An 18,468-nucleotide genomic window follows, 5' to 3' on the forward strand; every position below is an offset into this window, starting at 1 on the left:
CAAGTTACCAGTAATCTTGACTCATGAACGGCAAACTCATTACAAGGACAATGTAGAGCAGCTGAGACCATAAGAAATGAGAGACAAACTTTGTTTATTCTACACACAACTCAAACTTCAAAAGGTTAGAATATTCACTTATAATGCCGGAAAGTTAATTTCAATCTGGTAATGGTCCTAACATGGATCGAATTACAAGATATGAGGTGCTAGCTAATTTCTCTAGCACCACTCCACAACAAAACCTTTTTTTTTTGGTTTCTTTGGCCTACAAGCAAAACATCAACATTTAATTTTAGGAAGCAAATGGTGTAATTATATGGCGTGATCCATCTCAACTCTATCTAGATGATGGTAGTTACTCTTCAAATGGATCAACTATAATTAAGGAGATTCAAATATTCTAAGTTGTCGTCTATCCCAAAAGCTATAGCTTGTAGAAAATGAGCCTAACAGTGTATATCAAATATATACCCCCTCACCTGTAAGTGCATTAATAGAGGAAGAAACTAGATTCTACATGTGCCAAACAATTCAAACGATAATTCAATACAAATACAAATTCCACGGGATACCAAAGATCGAATAAAAGACCTCTCGATTATTAAAGCTATGATATCATTGGTCAATTGTGTCTATCCCAAAAGCTATAGATTATAGAAAGCAAGCCCAATAATGTATATCAAGCATCTTCTCCAATAAACTACCCCCTATCAATAAACTTGATATAGCCAGCAACCTTAAACAGAGAACAAAAAAGCAAACACAGAAATCTTTACAAGAATGAACAGATTTTTAAAAGGAGTTTGATTTTAAACAAAGTATGCATAATCCTATTCAGAACTTCATGACACAATATCCAAGCTATGATACAGATGGGGAACAAACTTATACTAAAATGAAATCTAAATTTATATGAAATTGGTGATAAAATAATGTATGCTTACAATTGTGTATAAAAGACCTTGGATATCATTTTTCTTTTTTAGAAACCTTGAATATCAAATTGCTCATACTTTAACTACAACGGGAACTAAGGTGACTAAAGCATTAAAATTTTCTAAGGATTGGTGATACCATATATTACTATCTGCTACAAAGATATTACTTTATAAGGATTTCTGCAGCTGGAAATTGAACCAAGTAAGCATGAGAAGCACGGTAGTATTTTTGCAGCATTCAAAAGATGATTCACAAACTTAAGCAGGATTCTTCCAGCAGCAGCATCCTAAAGATCTTCTTGGTCAGCATATGACTTAATTCAAATTCCAAATAGGTTATACCTTATTCAACTATACTTGATGAATGCAGTAACTCAGAGTTACACAAAAAACTTAGTAATGGAAGTGGAAAAAAACTACACATTATGATTGATGGGCTTAAAACCTATGCTGTGTCAAAAAATCCTCAAGCAATCAAAATGAGGATGTAAAGATTGACGGTATAAGGAAAAGTTCATTTAAACAGAATTGTAGAAGAAAGAAATATGAGAAGCAACCCCCAACAAAAAAAAAAAAAAGAAAAAAAAGAAAAAAAGAAAAAAAGAAAAAAAGAAAAAGAAAAAAGAACAGGGTAACTGAAGAAACAAGGCAAGTATAAAAGGAAAAGGAAGTGGTAGGTGTGATGGGAGGTATGAAGAAGCACCAATAATCAGATTGAAACAGAAAATATTTTATACAGATCATGATCTTTTTAGCTCATAATGTCTAATTCATCATATTGCAAACAACCCCAAAATAAAGAAACATTAAATAGCAAAATCCCAAATTAATTGAAACTCCAATAAAGCAAAAACCTGATAATCTCCGTCATTATATGACCACAGTTTTATGGCCTTACAATAAATATTTGCTAATAATTAAGCGACATAATACTTACAACAAAAAAGCCCTTCTTCTACTCGTTATTCATGTGTCATTGCACTGATTTGGTTTAAGGACAACATGCTGCCAAAAGAAATATCAGAAGAGCTGAAGAGGTTATCTTCCTATATGTATATATTCTCTCAAAGAGTAAGAGTAACATTGTTAAGCAAAGATGGTTGACTTTTTGTTGAACGGTAAGGAAGAATGACCAAAGGTATTAAACAATCATCAAGTGAAACTCATTAATTGTATGCCTTCTTGTTGAGAGGCCTCAGAATGAAAAATTGGTTTCATTCAAGGATAACTAAGTAGTGAAGTTCAACCTAAAGTCCTCAACTGAAACCAAGTTATAAATAAACGCCTTGCTTGAAACTTTTCTATACTAGGGTCAAATGAAACTAACCACACAAAAAGTTTCATCAAATTAAGTTTTTTTCTTTCTTTCAGATGCACGATGAACTTTGGGTCATAAGATGACATTAAATAATATTCAGTTTAGTGGAAATCAACAAACAATAATCGTAATTTAGTGGCATAATATCTCAAAATAATATATATGTATTTATACATTTAAAGAAATAACAAAATTGATAATTATTGATTAAAAGTTCATGGTTACTTAAAGTTTGTAACTATCACATATGCAAATAACTTGACAAGTTGTAAGTACTCACACTTATCTGTTAGGTAATAGCCTAGCCTTTACTTCAAGTTTCTTTTTCCTAAGGGACCTTCATTATTAAAAAATTTCAATGGAATTCCTCTTCTTATAAAATTGTATCTAAACAGGCAAGATAGAAGTCACGTCCCATCATATGTCCTAACTTAGAAGTCTTCTATCATAAATTGTCTTTAATTGAAAGAAATTTGTCATTTGAGTGCCTCAATTGAAAAATTTAATGTCATACTCCCAAAAATGAAAAATTCTAGAAATTATAGGACCCACAATAATGTAAATTTTAATTGCATACTCCCTAGAAATTAGAGGACCCGAAGATATGTTTAACCCTATATAATATGCATCTTGGAGATCAAAAATCAAATTAATACCTTAATTTGTGTCCTATTATATGTGTAGGTGATGTGGATAGACCCATCACTAGCCTGGATAACAGCTGGGTATGAGAATTCCATTGCTAGGTTCTCCTCCAATGTCACAACATTTTGCCATGAGTCACCATCATTGGTAGATAGGGCAACTTTAAGTACACCCCTTGAGATTGTATTATAAGCAAGTAAGAGGCGGCCATCTCTCAGCTTTATCCCATCAATACCTGATAAGAGAAATTTACATAATAATCCTAATGGGAAATGGAACAAACTGAGGTAAAAATTTAGGGCTAACAGATTAACTTATGGTGAACTAATTGGAATTTGGACAATTAGAAAAGCTGAGAAAGGAATTTTTCTTGCCATCCATCTAATGAAGGAGGCTGTAAAAACACTTGACCTTGTAAACCATTTTGAACATGATAAACTCAAATTTTCATTTCCACTTAAGCCCACATGATTCTTAATGCCTATGCATTTATATAAGCTCCTCCTAAAATAAAAGCACTGTAATTCAGCCATTAACCTGAGTTTGGATTGGGGAGCTCAGTAGCTTTTGCATAGCCCCAGTTCTGGCCACCATCATGGGACTCTGATATACAAACTCTACCAATATGATTGAAGGATCGCATTAGAACGCGCAAGGTCCCTTTTTTAGTCTGGTAAGGAACTGGCTGAATCACACTGAGAGATTCATTTTCAATGTAAATGGGTCCATTCTTTCTCCAAGACCGACCTGCATCTGTGGTGACCTGACAGGATCAATAAACATGTAAGCAACCCCAGAGATCACTGAAGTTTCTCTTTCCAATAGAGTCAAATTGTCTATACAACCTCCACCCATGATCCCCAGGAGTTCCAACTTTCAACAGAGGATCCACAGAGCAATTTTCCATCTTCCAGCAAGATAGGCTGAGTAATAGAGAAAGGGGGAAAAAGCAGCATTTTTATGAAGAAATAAAAATGCAGCTTTATGACATGCAAAAATGTCAATAGTGCATATTTGACCACTACCTTGTTTTTTATGGGTCCTAATATACCAGGAGGAAGTTGTTCTCTTTCTGTCCATGTAATACCTTTATCATATGACCGCTTCATGCATCCACTCCATCTGGAGTTCATTAAATCAACAGTTATCACAGACCAAAACGAAATAACAGCCAGTACTTTTTACCATTTTGGAACCCAGCAGTGACAAGTTCTAAGGGGTATAACCATCAAAGAAAAAGTAAAAGTCAGATAATCTGGTAATATAAAAATATAACATTTTCAAACACAGGGGAAGCCATAAGGTTTAAGGTCTGTTTTTAAGCCTCAAGGTAAAGAAGGACATTTAATGAACCACCATTCATCCACTGGCATCGCTACATGCTCAAGTCTATTGGTTTTTTGCCTCTTCAAGTGAAACTTTGCTCTTTCCACATTCTGTAGTTTGATCTTTCCACATTCTGTAGTTTGTAATTTCAACAAACGTTTTAACAGGTTTACACATATCCCATATGGCATATAATGTAAACTTTTTGACTTTGGTAAACCAAACTATGACATAGATGAAACAACTATCATCTCCCTACAATTGGAAACTAAAACAAATTGTAGACTTTCATAAAGTTCACTACCAAGATTTTGAATATAATTGTAAAACGAAAGATCACAGGGTAAAAAGTTTACTTTTGAACCTCTTGGCCTACTTTGTAGAACAGTAGCAATTCATCTGATGGAAGTTTAAATAACACAGGATTCCACATTGGAACATTAGGTTCCTCATCAATGATTTCTGGGGTTTGCCAACAACCATTCTGCCCAGCAAATTCCAGAGTGTTAAAAAATATCTAAAAGTTAGTATAGATTTGAGTAGGAAATTTAGGAAAGAACCTAAGAAACTAGATTAAGAATAGAGTTTTAAAAGTTCAGTTATGATTAAGTCATATACATATTGAACTCTTCCTTTAAAGATAGCATAATGCATTGAATTTGCAAATAAATATTTGGATAATTGGTTTGATGAAACCCAGTTTTACTAGCATAAAGCGAACGGTCTGTTCTCAGTTTAATGTGTGCAGAGTGAAAGTGGAACTGAAAATAAAAAATAAAGTATATATATATATATATATAAAGGGGGGAAAAAATGAAAACCAATTATAAACAGGATACCTCAATATAGCATGGAAACCATAGTTCTGAAATCTACACTAAAAATTTCTTATTGGATACAGCAATAATCATATATTCACCTTGTATGTCTGTAACCAAATTTTCACATCTAGTGCTCCCTCTGATGTACCCCCAAAATAGGCAACCAAAAAATGATCTTTACCAACCTACATAAACCGCAAAGAAGCGACAAGTCAGTTAACTATGTGAATGAACCAAACTTTTTACAACTACAAAGAAGTAGTAAATTGTTCTTTTATTCAATATCAATTCTTTTAACTTGCATAACCTCAACAATGGTGGAAGCATGACAGCTTTTGAAGGGAGCAGAATCTGCAGGAAATGTGAACTTCTCTAGTAAAGGGCCCTCGACGCAGCAATCCTTTTTCATCTTAAAACTCTGATTCTGGGATAATGAAGTTGTATTTTCAGCAAATGTACTAGCTAATTTCCTGCATAAAATTTAAGCACGTTGTTACTCCCAAAAGCCATTCAAATATGTAGTTCCAATGCGCATTCGATGTGTCCATTATCAGTAACAAAAAACAAAAAACAAAAAAAAAAGAGAAAAAAAGAGAACAATTATAGTTTTATGATAGTTGGAATTTAGTGGTATAATGGAAACGCACCACAAGTTATAAAAGGATTGACAAAGATATAATGACAAGAAATAGAACACCTGGTACAAGGGACACGAAAAGGATCAAGTAATTGGCTAGTACGATGAAATGTGAGAGTGGAATTGAACAAATAAGAGGAGGTGAAGCTTCTTCCAAATCCAGAAAATGGGTCATGAAGATCAGTGAAGCTAGAGATTGCAAACATCAAAAACAGAGACAGAGACAGCAAAATGACCAAAACAATACATCCCACTGACACCACCCACATTTCTTTAACAATTTATAGCTTCCAGCTGAAATATAGAACCTCCTCTAATCAGTTTATTTGCAAATTTGGACAGTTGACACATATTAGTTTCAATATAATGACAATAACTTAGACATTGAAAACAAGAACAAATAAAAATTCAGTACCTGAGGCATAAGCGATAAAGAGCGAGAGAGAGAGAGAGAGAGAGAGAGAACGGGGCTTGAGTTTGACTGTGAAGGAAAGAAGAGGATACAAAAAAATAAATAAATTAATTAATTAATAAAAAAATGTTTTGGTGTCTCGGTGATGACCCAACTTACATTAACAACATGATTAAATTACAAAAGCAGAGAAACGTGTTGAATCTGCAAGTGGAAACTTCCCTTAAAAACAGTAAATATTGATAAGGACAAACTAAAATATGTCTTCCACCCCAAAAACCAAAAGAATAACAAAAAAACAAACAAAACAAACAATGACTGACGCCCTCTTCGGTCGCCCATTTTTCTACCATTTTTCTCAGACCAAGAAGAATTTAAACAAAAAAAAAAAAAAAAAGTACATTGGTTTTACATGCATTGGGAAAATAGTTTCAAATATTCTGAAAACTTGTTCCTTCAATCTTCATGCACTTAGCTTTCTTTTCTATATTTATTTTTCTTAAAAAAAAAAAAATCTTTTTCTTTATCATTTTTATTTTTATTTTTATTCATGATTCTTGCTTTACTCGCCTTCCACGTTTGAAACTGTAAAACATAAAATAAAAGCACTCACAACGCGTTGTTCTTTGAAAATTATTTTCCGGGAACAGTCATAGATATCCTTTGATCCTTCATTTCATTAACAGATCTTTAAAATATTATTGTTTATTTTGTTTTGAAGTTTTCGGATGGACTGTATCTTCATTGCTAATATTTGAGTTCTTTTCTTTTTTTTTTGTCTTTTTTTCTTATTAAAAAAAAAAGTTCATTATGACAATTCTAGGTACAATTTGGATCTTATTTACCGGTTTCATCCACTGAATTAGGCTGGTAAAATCCAACTCTATCATCAGCTGACACACGACACAGATCTTTTTTTTAAATGAACAAAGAAATTTTTGCAAAAAATAATCTCTCCGTTTTTTCCAAATTATTCTAGCATAAAGTAAAATGTTTTTTTTTTTTATCCCTTATTTTGTATTGATGAATCCCAAAAGTTAGTTTTGTGTTTTCCAAAAAAACCAAACTTATTATACATATATATATATATATATATATATATAAAATGATATTTTATGATACAGATACAAACCGATAAAAATCGATATTTTTTTAAAATCATCGATTTTAGTATGTATACTTAACATACACAGCAAAACCAAGACCACCTTAAAACTACTCTATATATTATACAATATATATATATAAGAATTAAAGATAAAAAAAAAATTAAAAAAAAAAATGGTAGCATATATTTAATAATACATTCTTATATTGGACCCTTAAGGCCTCTGCTCTTTAGCGAGCCACGCCTAGAAGCTTTAATACAAAGAAGCAACTACTCATCATCAGGCTCAGTGGAAAAATCAGGTTCTTCTGGTTTTCGTAATTTTGGCATTTCATCTTTGAGCTTCTGAACACCTCTCCTTGTGTTTGCAGCAAACCTTGAAGCCAAAATCGTGACCCCAAGATTCATTTTTGCCATAGAAGGATTGGACCTACCAGAAAATTGTTCCTCTTCCTCTTGCTCAGTCTCATAAGCCTCTTTCCCATCCATGGCAGCAAATGATTCCCTCATTAAGTCCCTCGCCATCATCCTCTTCTTGTACCGACGCCAAGCAGCCTGTATGAAGCACGCTGCCCATGTCCTCCAATGGTGGGAGTAAAACCGGAAGGTATGTTGAAGCTTCTTGCTGTGGAGGCGCCTAAACTGGTTGGCCACAAACTTGAGATCTTCAGCTCGCAATGCGAAAGCTTCAACTTCATTAAGTGCTTTAACCGTTCTAGTTGAAGAGGGCAAGTTGACAGTGGATTTTGGGAGCAATGCCCATGCAAGTAGCTCCTCCCCACAAAAATCTCCCGGTCTCAATGTGATTGAGTTGAAGAAACCAGTCCTGCCTCCGTTGGTAGTGGAACTATCCAGTGTACCTCTGATAATGAAAAGCATCTCCGTTACAGGGTCACCCTCACGAACAATGTAGGTGCCTGCGGTGCTTAGAGAGGAAACTAGACGCTCGCATATTGCATCGAGCAGCTGATCATCCATCTGGGAAAAGAATGGTACCTGCAGATGAGAAAAGCAAGTGGGTTAACATGCAAAAACTGAACGGATAAAGGCACTACCATTTCAATATCATTACCTTACGTCAATTTACAATGTAACCCACAGAATCAGAGTCATATCGCGCAGATCACAGAAACTAAAAACAAAATAGGAAAGACATGCATTTTTAAAGACATTTCTAAGGCTGTTTTTTATTTTATTTTTTTATTTTTATTTTTTTCTCTTTTTGGTGGGGGGGAGGTGTAATGAAAGAGATTTCGAAGGTAAGTTGTCCATGATCCTAATCTGACAAAAAAGTTCATCAAGAAGTTACACTTCACAGAGAAAGCAGAGTTTCATGCTAAATCAGAATAGCCGTTTGTTTCTACAACACAGATTGGTGCACCTATGATGGAAAACAAACCTTTTGAAGAATCCTCAGATACAATTATATTGAATAGAATGTAAGAACAGATCAAGAAAATGATGGTTAAACCTCTAGAAGGCAAAAATACTTGCCAGAGAATCATACCCGGCGGACCAGATCTAGGCATAGGTGACGTTGGATGTCACGACGAAGATCAGCAGGTAAGCTATGAAGGATGGATTCTTCATCAACTCCTCGAGTTGCAAGCCACTTATATTGAACAAAACGTCGAACTCGCCTTCTCAAATCTTCAGGAAGTTGGCGATGCCTCATCCATTCCTCTGTGTCTCTTTGCTTAAGCCTCCACTCCTCAAGCCTCACAGTCATAGATTGCAGATATGTCTACATCAAAAACAATGATAAAATCCATTTAATCTAGGAATATATAAATAACATCTATCATGGACCATGGTTCATTTAAATATACCTAGAACCACCAAACCAACTTGACTAGATATGGTAGTACCACAGTCTCCCACCACAGAAAGTCAAATGCCCCCATGCAAGCATAGACAAATACATGCAGTAATATCAAGTTACAGCCCATCGCAAAAGCTTAAGATGTTAAGAAGTGGATGTTACATATATTAAGTAAATACAAACAAATGCTTAATGTTGACCTTCTCCCCATTTAGATTACTAAATGTTACTTTTTTTTATATAAATTGCCCCAACCACCTACATTCAACGCTTGAACCCAAACCAAAGGGAAAACGACAATTTTGTCAAAGTATCAAGCAATTGAAGTGGCAAAAAAGTTGGTGTAACTGGGTATAACAGAAACATTTACCAATGCAGTCCCTTCATATAATGTATTCAAACTCCTAAACAAAACACTAGCTATAAAAATGGTGCAAGGGCTTGGCAAAATAATATGGCAATGATTTTTTCAAGGCATGAAATTATAGTCCTTAATACCACCAAAGCGTCAAACATTTCATTTACAATATGTATTGAATCTTATCCCTCTTTATCTTCACTCTTAATCTACGAAAACATAAAAAAGTTCACATTCTATTGCAAAAATTGAAGGAAAACTTGATCACTAGATAGTGTGAAAGCTACAACAAAAAACTTAATGTAATCTACAATGTTAAAGATCTCATATCAGAATGAAATACAAATGACAATTCATTAAAAGTCACACCTTTTCACCAACAAAGCAGATAGCATGGAATGAAATATTTACATAAATTGTAAGGCGCCAACAAAGAAAGGTAGGAGAGGAAAGAAATCCATACAGTTTAGCTATCTAGTAAGAAACTTAGAAGCCAAAATTCGCTGCAAAATTTCATGCAAGAGATATTTTCTAATGCTCTAAAAGTGAAAATGAAACACATTTTTAATCAACAGACAAGTAATTTGAGTAGCAAGTCAAGGGCAAAGAATTTCCAGTACCTGCATATTCCCAATCAAGTGAGCAAATAATACAAGACCCAAAATGGCTATGAGAATTGCAAATGATGTCTCTCCAATAAAAGTGCTTGTCATCAAATTTTGCCCATATGAACTGAGAAAATAAGAAGCAGATATGTATCAATACTGCTAGTATTCTATAAATTAGATTATTTAAACATTATTTAATTTATTTAGTTTGAAATTGAGAACCAAGTCATCATTTCCTTCCATCAGTTATTTATTAAATAGAACAAGCTAACGAAAACTAGGATAAGCATCTCATAATTCTTAATAGCCCAAAATAGTCAGATGTTCCTTGCTAGTCAGTGAATGTAACAAAAGGAACCTTAATAAATTGTTCTTGAGTAAAAACTTTAAATCTCATCTCTAAATAACAAATATTAACATTGAGAAATTCTTGCAATATCTGAACTTATTTTGGTCATCTAAAGCTGCATTTCTAAAACCCAGTACCTACAAACCAAGGAAATGCACCAATTCTATGATCAGTTAGATAACCAAAACAAATGGAAATAATTAATGTCAGGTTTTGAGTGCATTGCTGGAGCCTTGATAAGCCGCCATCCTGCCCTTACTGAGGAGCTCAGAAATGCATAATATCTGACCTTTAATTTCTTTGCTTACTTTGAGTGGATGGTGAATAAAAAAACAGATAAAGTTAATATTTAAAGGAAGGTCTTCCCCTCAAGATCTCCAACTGCTTAGAAGAAGAGATGTAACAATAGTTTAAGGTGCAGAATTTACTGCATTCTTTCCGAGAGGCAGAGATTACAGTAAGCAGACTATTTCACTTCCCATTTATTAATAGAAAATCTTTAGTCAAGAAGGAAAAATAGCCCCACAATATGTATATCACGTATCTACACTAGTTCCGATTTACTCACACTATTCTAAATAAATAAGGTATCATCCTACAGGTAACTAATACAGCAAATTATGGACCATTAAACGTTAGCATCAACTATGTTCCACTATCCAAACCTGTCAATGCCAGAACACATTAAAAAGGAACAGTAGCCCAAAAAAATAAATTTATGAGTCAAAATTACCTCCCGTAAGAACATAAAACAAATCACTGTTCATGGATAAAAATTATGGACGTTGAGAATAAAAGATTCACCAATGATTTAAATTAAATGAATATATTATATGGTCTTCAAGAAATCAAACTATTTCAATGAAAAGAACCATACCTCAAGTTTTGTAAGCCCCACCATAAACAATAGAAATACTTTTCAATGAAGTTTGAGGAAACAACACTTTTTTTCACTGCATTTTCAAATATCCCATAATTGAATTTGCTTTCATCATTGGCAGCACAGTTATCAAAAACGCTTGTGGCATTGAACCATTCCTTCAGATTATTCTTGTTGAAAGAACCACAATCTAAATAGTGCAAATCACATTTTATTGGGGTAACTTCCTTTTTACAAAAGGATTTCCAGCATGAGGTATATCGGTCAATTGACAGTAAATACCAAGCTGCCCCTAAAACCTGCAATAACAAAGTAAATCATAAAGTTCATGCTATCTTTGACTTGAAATGAAAAAGAAAAAAATACCAGGAAAATATTAGTAAAAGTATATTCCTATTAGGTCTACAACAATACCCATAAACCGGGTTGACAGGAGAAAAAAATAAAAATTAACAGTGCAGGGAAAGCAACAAAGTTACACACATGACTAGCCAACATGTACAATAGCAGATTATATGCAGCTCCTGCCCAGGCAGTCTTTGTGACCACTCCAGTTGCTTTAATTATTTGAGAACTTAATGGAAACATCAAATATAATCTGGGAATATATTGGAGTAGGACAATTAATGCAAGGGCATTGTTGTTATGATCAGTTCTCGAGCTTCTCGTTGCAGGTATAATAAACCATATGACCATCTGCACAAAACACTTTCAATTAGTTGTGCTTCACCTTTCTCACATGGAAAATTGTAAGAACCAAAACAACATTAATAAAATTAATGATGAGACTAACAGTATTTATCTGGATGAGCTGACTTCTTATGCAAACTAAAATTGAATGTCCTGAAGGCATAGAAGTAATTAGATTACGTCCTATGTTAGCTGATGAGATTAAACCCAAAAAAAAAAAATAAATAAATGTTATCCAACTTATTATCGTCATAATAAGGCTTATAGCAAATGTGCTTCCAATCCTCTAGAGTCTATACAGTTCTCAGGTTCAGGGTATTGGAAATTGGAGGATAAGATGTGCTGTAAGCCTGCTGTATTTCAAAAATTGAATATCAAAACTTAAACATGCTTCAGGGGAGACTGGATTCAATTTCCTTTGGAAGTGATTTGCAAGCTTGAGTACCTTTTATTTTGCTCTTCTGTTTATTTGCTTTTTCCATTTGTACAGTGGAAAATCTTACTATGCACAAAAAGATATAAGCAGAATTGTTGTCAATGTAAACACAAGTGCAAGTTTCAAGATCATCTTTTCTTTCATTCACAAGTGGCCAGTGAATACAGGTTCCAATTCATTTTGATCTCTTCAGATTGCTGTGAGCAATCATGATAACAGAAGGTTTAAAAGGAGCAGAATGACCTTAATTAAAGAGATATCACATGGCTTCAGTTTTGAAATTTGTGAGTTGCAGTTTCTAGAAGTATGCTACAGCTATAAATTTTAAGCTTATAAACCCCCTTTGCTCCATTTGAACAGACTATCTAATAGGCTTACTATTTACCATCAGGTTTTCCAGCATATGGATAATCTAACACTCAACTAACAGTTTATGTTTAAACCACTACTTCAAAGATTGGTCAGGCATTGTCACTAGTCCTCTATTTCATTTTGCTTCACAATATAAACTGAAAGCAGAACACAACTATATAATCATGTATTTGTAAAAGGATCTGCAATGTTACAAATGTCATAGAATGAAACTCAATGATATTACCTGAGGGAGAGGCAATGTGGCAACTAGATCAATGAAGAAATCAGATCTAATATACCTCCAAGCAATCTTCTTTGGATCCATGACAAGCTCACCTCTCCCAAATACTCGAGAGCTTGGTGCAACATAAGCAGTTCTGAACTTTATAATCATATGCAACAAATAAAAAAAATCCGCGACAGTCCTAAGACAAGTGACAATAATTCGCAAATTCATGTCTGTCTTCATACACCATGAGTTATCATTCACACTCACCATAGGCAAGTAAAAATATAACGGATCAATAAAAAGCGCCACCAAGCATGAGACAATGAAAACCCAGTTCCATTGCAACACAATCTCACTACCTGGGTCAAGAATTCTCTTGCGCCAAGGCTCATGATCCTCTGGAAACACTTTAGACCTCCCAATTCGGAGAGTTTCAGCAAATTTACTTCTGTCCCCAAACAGTCCATTATCAGGTTTCAGTAATGAAGACGATGAAACCTTATATGTAGATGATGATTTTTCAAGCCGCACTGGCTCAGGTCTTCCCCATAAAGATTTTTTATGGTGTTTTCCATCTGACTGAAACCTACATATTTTAAGGCCTAAGGCCGTTAAAAATCTTCCAAACAAGTTGTTTTAGAGAAAATAGTTCCTAGAGACTATCTATAGCACTACTGAGTTAGTCTCATCTACAAGAGAAAATATTTTAGGAAGCAAACTAAATAGATAAAAAAAAAATTTGCATAATTCATTAAAAGAAACCATGAAGAACAGGAAGAAGAAGAAGAATATATAATTAGATAGGAGCTCCATATTCTATAATTTTGGGCTTCCAAATGACTAAGCACACCTCATTTACAACAATAGCTACGGTAGTCTACTTCAATTCGATCCAATATGGGTTCGGTTCTCCGGTTCAAGATAATGAAATTCTAAAAACTTCCCACATCTTCTCACCAATCAAACAAAACAAAAGGATTGAAAAACAACTGCTAAACATATTAGTCCATATGCTTTATTGAAGAAAGTTTTTCTATCACGGATCCTGTATTTAAAATCGAATAAGCTGTTGTTGGGTACAGAGCAGCTGAGTAAAGCTATAATATTTCCATGGCTCCCTTTTACTAAAACAAAAATCTGAGGCTTTTTTTTCTTTTTTTTAATTTTGATCACTCTCTGTAAACCAAACAAAACTGAGCCTTCAAAACAATAGCTCATAATAGTAATAATAATAAACAAATAAAAGGTCCCCATTCCACAACTACTTTAGCAGATAGCATCAAAGGTTTCAAAAGCCGAAAATTTACCTCATCGTTAAAGTCAAAGAGTTTCCTATTCTCCAGTAAAGAGCTCAATCACCATCATTTTTGTTTTTTTTTAAGCTAATCTTACTTCTTTGTGTAGCATAAACGCCAAGAAATCAAAGTCTTTTTCCCACAATTTCTCAACAACCCCAAAACAGAGAGAATAAATAAATCACAGAGAATAATAATAATAATAACAACAACAACAACAACAATAATAATAATAATAACAACTTCCTGGAAATCACCTGACAAGCTTTTCCTTCTTGAATTCCATGTCCAGCACATGAGGAAGCTAAAATCTGATCCTTCAAAACCCTAGCATTTTGGGCCCCAAATTACTGTAAAGGAAGGCGCTTTTTCTTTAGTCCCTTTGAGTGAAGCTTCTCTCTCTTTCCCTCTAAAGCAAATCTGAAGCCTGAGTGTGTGAATGAAGGGAATTAGAGTCAAAAAATTAGGTGTTTGTTTTAATATTTTGTGTTTGTTTTAATATTTTGTGTCATGTGAGAGGGAGGGAATGACAGCAGCCTTCAGCTCTCTCTCTCTCTCTCACAAAGATTCTCACAAAACCAAGTCAATGGCTGCTGACCCCCAAAGGCCAAAAAGTATATAAATCATTCCACCAATTGATGTTTTTGTCTCTTCCATTTTCTAGCTCATCCATTAGCCCACTTTCCTAATTTTTCTATGACAAAAAAATGGAAATATTGGAAATCAATTCAAATTGATTAAAAACATTTCTCATCTTTCTGTAATAGATTATTCTATTTCTTAATTAATAATTGAAGCAACTTTTTTTTTTTTTTGTACTATAAATGTTCTTTCATATAATGATTTTATCAACTTTTTTATTGAAAAAATAACCATTTTTTTTATATGATGTTGGAGGAATATATGGTACATCTCTATCTATCCGTTATTTTTTATTTCTTTTGATTCAAAAGAGCATATTAGAGTAATTTTATTGCCAACTTAAAATTATTTTTTTTTTTCATTACTTTTTGTTACCAGTTTGGATTCAATGGTATTTTAGGGTTTTAGCTCTGAATTTTATGCAATTAAAGAGAAAAAAAAAAAAGTTGCTATACTAAATTTTTTTTTTTAATTTGTTTTTCTGTTATGTAATCTGGATTTTATAAAACCTGGATTTAACTCTTACTAGGACCACTAGCACATAACGAAAATTTGTAACACCATTTTGGATTGGATGAATCTTAAATAGGACAAAGAATCATGTAGAATGTGACCTGCACAGTACTATGGTTGATGTACACCTTTTTGAAATTCAATTACCTTTCATGTAATAATTATTTCACATGGCCATTTTCTTCACGTATTTACCAAAAAAAAAAAAAAACTCCTTTTGTGACTCAATAAAATAAAAGAAAATTACTCATTTTGGTAAAAATATGTATCTACATATAACAATATATCTCTCTATATACATATATATTACTTTTATTGTTATTTAATTCATTTGAAGAAGAAGAAGGATTCACACTTACTTTTATAGTTTTATATATTCTTTTATTGTTGTTCAACTAATAAGAAGAAATCTAAAAGACCAATAACGAATTATATAGTACAACCCAAAAACAAGAAAAATTTACAAATAGAGAATCAATTTTTCGTAAATTTAATCAATCAAGAAATTACAAAACATACTGCAAAGTTTCATTCCAAATTTAAGGAATGATTTTCGTATCACAATTTCTCAACTGAGTCAAAATGCATATTTGTCGTCCTCTTTGTTTCATTTTCTTGGTCAACAGAAAGATACGTTTTTTTTATTGCCGATTCTTTTAGAAAACGGTACAACCTAACTGCATGGAACAAATATTTACAACCGGATGTTTGCAACAAAGCCAACAGATAGAATTGGAAGCCCATATCTTTTTTTAATGGGCCACTGGGCTTGTTTCATTTCCAGCCTCCACTTCCAACACCAGGTTTTTTTTTTTTTTTCCCTATATTTATTTTACTTTACAGTTTTCCATTTTTTTCATATCTCAACTTTTTCTTTCCATTAGTTTTTTTTAATTATTTTCCCTCTTTCTTTCGTTTTCTTAAAAAAATATTTTTAATGAGTTTAATATATATATATATATATTAAATGCATTTCAATTTTACATATCATTATTCAAATGTACATATATACCTAATACCCATCATTAGAATAAAAATGGTATATTGAAAGTGAAAAAGTATATATACCGGGTGTATTAAAAAAAAAAAAAAAGTAACTTTATCACACTTTCTATTGGCATATATTATACTATTTTGCCAAAAAAAACATATATTATACTAATATAGAAGAACATTGACTCTAACATGTAATGGATTTGATTTTCTTCACTAAGATTATATTTTTAGCAGTTTTCAAAAAAAAAAAAAGAAAAGAAAAAAGAAAAAAGAAAAAAAGATTACCTTTTTAGCACAAAATTTTGATACCATACAGAGCTTCAGATTTTATTTGCAGGGAATAATACTATGCTATATGCATACAGAATATAATTTATATAGTATTGATTTTATAAAAAAAAAGAAAAAAGAAAAAAAAAAGGTACTTATTTTTCGCTTAACAAAAAAAATGAACGAAAAATATGATGTAATGAACCTTTCATTGGTACATATGGTGTAATGAATCCAAAAACATTAAAGTTTAATTAAGATATAATATTGATTGGTATACCTTTTTCTTAAAACAAGAAATCATATAAAAATTGGAAACCAAACGAGGCTACATTATTGATAATTGGTCTAAATTTGAATGCTCTCCTTAATGGTTCAAGTCAAGCTAATTGTCAAATTTAGACTAATGGTGATGGCTACCTATGATTTTCCGAAATCCTAACTCATTTTTATCTTCAACTTGACGTTTCTCTCCTGCTGCCATTTAAGAAACATTTAAACATTCCAGGTTCCATTTCTGACAAATTCAACCATCAAATAAAGTCGTGGAGGCTAGGCAATTCAAGACCCCCAAGTTAGAACAACATAAAATTCCATTCAACAATATTAGAAATATCAAATTGTTTGGCATAAAATAAAAGACTCAGAGGTTTAAGATGTTATAGATACATGACAAGTAACAGTATAAATTTCATGGCGTAAATTTATAAAAAAATAAAATAAAAAAATAAAAATCGACCATTTAACATTTTTACAAAGAGATAAGGCTTATAATATTAAGAAACTTTCTATTCAAATTTTATTTCTTGGAAGACATAAATTGATATGGTTCAATTTATATGGGAAGCCATGCGTTTTGCAATGTTTGTTCCAAAGCCAAACGCAAAATTTGCCAAATATAAGACTGACCCAACCAATAGCTAGCCTATTCAACAAACCAACCACTTTTGAAAATTCCACAAGTTAAGTTAGTTCTCCAACACAAGCAAAAATTCTTCTAGACTTTTCGACAAATACATGGTAATTTTCCATCAAAGAATATGATCACCTAATTGCATGAAATGATAAAAGATTAAAGGTAATCTGTATATGTAAGAGCATTTCACAAGTAAAATTAACGTGTTCATGTAAAAGATATTAACTAACATTTCTGACTTTGTTTGTGATTTAATTAAACTGTTAAATAGGTTCTTGCACGCCAATATGGATGATTAATTGAAGGGGAAAATAAAACAAAACAAAAACATATAGTAAGGAATTAATATATAATAGGTACTAAAATTCGATAAAATTCCTTATTATATATAATTAAGCACCCCAATTGATCCGTTAATGTGTTTGGCAATTATTGGCCTCAAACCAACCTCCAAAATAGTTCATGATTAGAAAAATGTCTTCTTTGCTAGTTAATAATCTTATCAAGTTAATAAAATGATATTTTACAAGTAATAAATTTCACAAGGCGGCTTTCGGATAAGACGATTAAGGATAAGGCTTGAAAAATATATGTACCTTTTTTTTGTTTTTTTTTTGGTTGTTTGGTATATGCAGTTGAATTAATTAATATCATTAGTACTACTTAAAATATACTTAAAAGTCATGCATCATATAAAATTATTTAATACCTAATAGCCTTTTTCCCTTAAAAAAAATAATAATAATAGCCTTGTTAATTTCTTTCCTTTTTATTTATTTTTATATAATGTCGCTCAAAAAAAAAAAAATCTACTACCAAAATTCCTTTTAGCCTTTTGTAAGGTTTTTATATTGCATTTTAATTTTTCTTATTTTTTGCAAAACTTTTCGTTACTAAATTTG

At 32.4% G+C, this 18,468-nt stretch overlaps 2 protein-coding genes across 8 annotated transcripts; both read right to left on the reverse strand.

Moving 5' to 3' along the window:
- Nucleotides 1–1,649: 1,649 nt before the first annotated feature.
- Nucleotides 1,650–6,410, reverse strand: LOC107408815 (uncharacterized). Of its 3 annotated transcripts, XM_048474524.2 has the most exons (10): nucleotides 6,260–6,410; nucleotides 6,104–6,169; nucleotides 5,359–5,521; nucleotides 5,150–5,236; nucleotides 4,587–4,714; nucleotides 3,930–4,026; nucleotides 3,750–3,827; nucleotides 3,442–3,667; nucleotides 2,916–3,139; nucleotides 1,650–1,946 (listed from the first exon to the last, which is right to left on the reverse strand). In XM_048474524.2, exons 1-10 carry the CDS (start codon nucleotides 6,268–6,270, stop codon nucleotides 1,908–1,910), a joined length of 1,119 nt encoding a protein of 372 aa, XP_048330481.2. In that variant the 5' UTR covers nucleotides 6,271–6,410; the 3' UTR covers nucleotides 1,650–1,907. The 3 variants fall into 3 exon arrangements, with proteins under 3 accessions (XP_048330481.2, XP_048330488.2, XP_048330484.2); XM_048474531.2 differs by lacking the exon at nucleotides 6,260–6,410 and having other exon boundaries at nucleotides 6,104–6,253; XM_048474527.2 differs by lacking the exons at nucleotides 6,104–6,169; nucleotides 6,260–6,410 and adding an exon at nucleotides 5,749–5,997.
- Nucleotides 6,411–7,199: 789 nt separating this feature from the next.
- On the reverse strand, nucleotides 7,200–14,821 carry LOC107415600 (cyclic nucleotide-gated ion channel 17). Of its 5 annotated transcripts, none has more exons than XM_048474541.2 (8): nucleotides 14,487–14,821; nucleotides 13,294–13,520; nucleotides 12,950–13,087; nucleotides 11,709–11,921; nucleotides 11,223–11,524; nucleotides 10,009–10,120; nucleotides 8,716–8,952; nucleotides 7,200–8,204 (listed from the first exon to the last, which is right to left on the reverse strand). In XM_048474541.2, exons 2-8 carry the CDS (start codon nucleotides 13,399–13,401, stop codon nucleotides 7,479–7,481), a joined length of 1,836 nt encoding a protein of 611 aa, XP_048330498.1. In that variant the 5' UTR covers nucleotides 13,402–13,520; nucleotides 14,487–14,821; the 3' UTR covers nucleotides 7,200–7,478. The 5 variants fall into 5 exon arrangements, with proteins under 5 accessions (XP_048330498.1, XP_048330495.1, XP_048330501.1 ...); XM_048474538.2 differs by having other exon boundaries at nucleotides 13,202–13,520; XM_048474544.2 differs by lacking the exon at nucleotides 14,487–14,821 and adding an exon at nucleotides 14,242–14,435.
- Between the last annotated feature and the right edge of the window lie 3,647 nt (nucleotides 14,822–18,468).

The sequence above is a fragment of the Ziziphus jujuba genome, chromosome 1 (assembly GCF_031755915.1).
Source record: "Ziziphus jujuba cultivar Dongzao chromosome 1, ASM3175591v1".
Classification (NCBI taxonomy): Eukaryota; Viridiplantae; Streptophyta; class Magnoliopsida; order Rosales; family Rhamnaceae; genus Ziziphus; species Ziziphus jujuba.

Excerpts from the sequence above, each read along its gene's own strand:
- LOC107415600 (XM_025075175.3), bottom strand. The coding sequence starts at position 14,515 with ATGGAATTCAAGAAGGAAAAGCTTGTCAG. Across the intron at positions 11,922-12,949 it reads CCACATTGCCTCTCCCTCAG|ATGGTCATATGGTTTATTAT; the intron begins GTAATATCATTG and ends TGTTTTGTGCAG. Across the intron at positions 10,121-11,222 it reads TGGGGCTTACAAAACTTGAG|TTCATATGGGCAAAATTTGA; the intron begins GTATGGTTCTTT and ends TTATTTTCTCAG.
- LOC107408815 (XM_048474527.2), bottom strand. The coding sequence starts at position 5,957 with ATGTGGGTGGTGTCAGTGGGATGTATTGTTTTGGTCATTTTGCTGTCT. Across the intron at positions 4,715-5,149 it reads TTTGGTTACAGACATACAAG|AATGGTTGTTGGCAAACCCC; the intron begins GTGAATATATGA and ends TTTGCTGGGCAG. Across the intron at positions 3,668-3,749 it reads CCTGGGGATCATGGGTGGAG|GTCACCACAGATGCAGGTCG; the intron begins GTTGTATAGACA and ends TGATCCTGTCAG.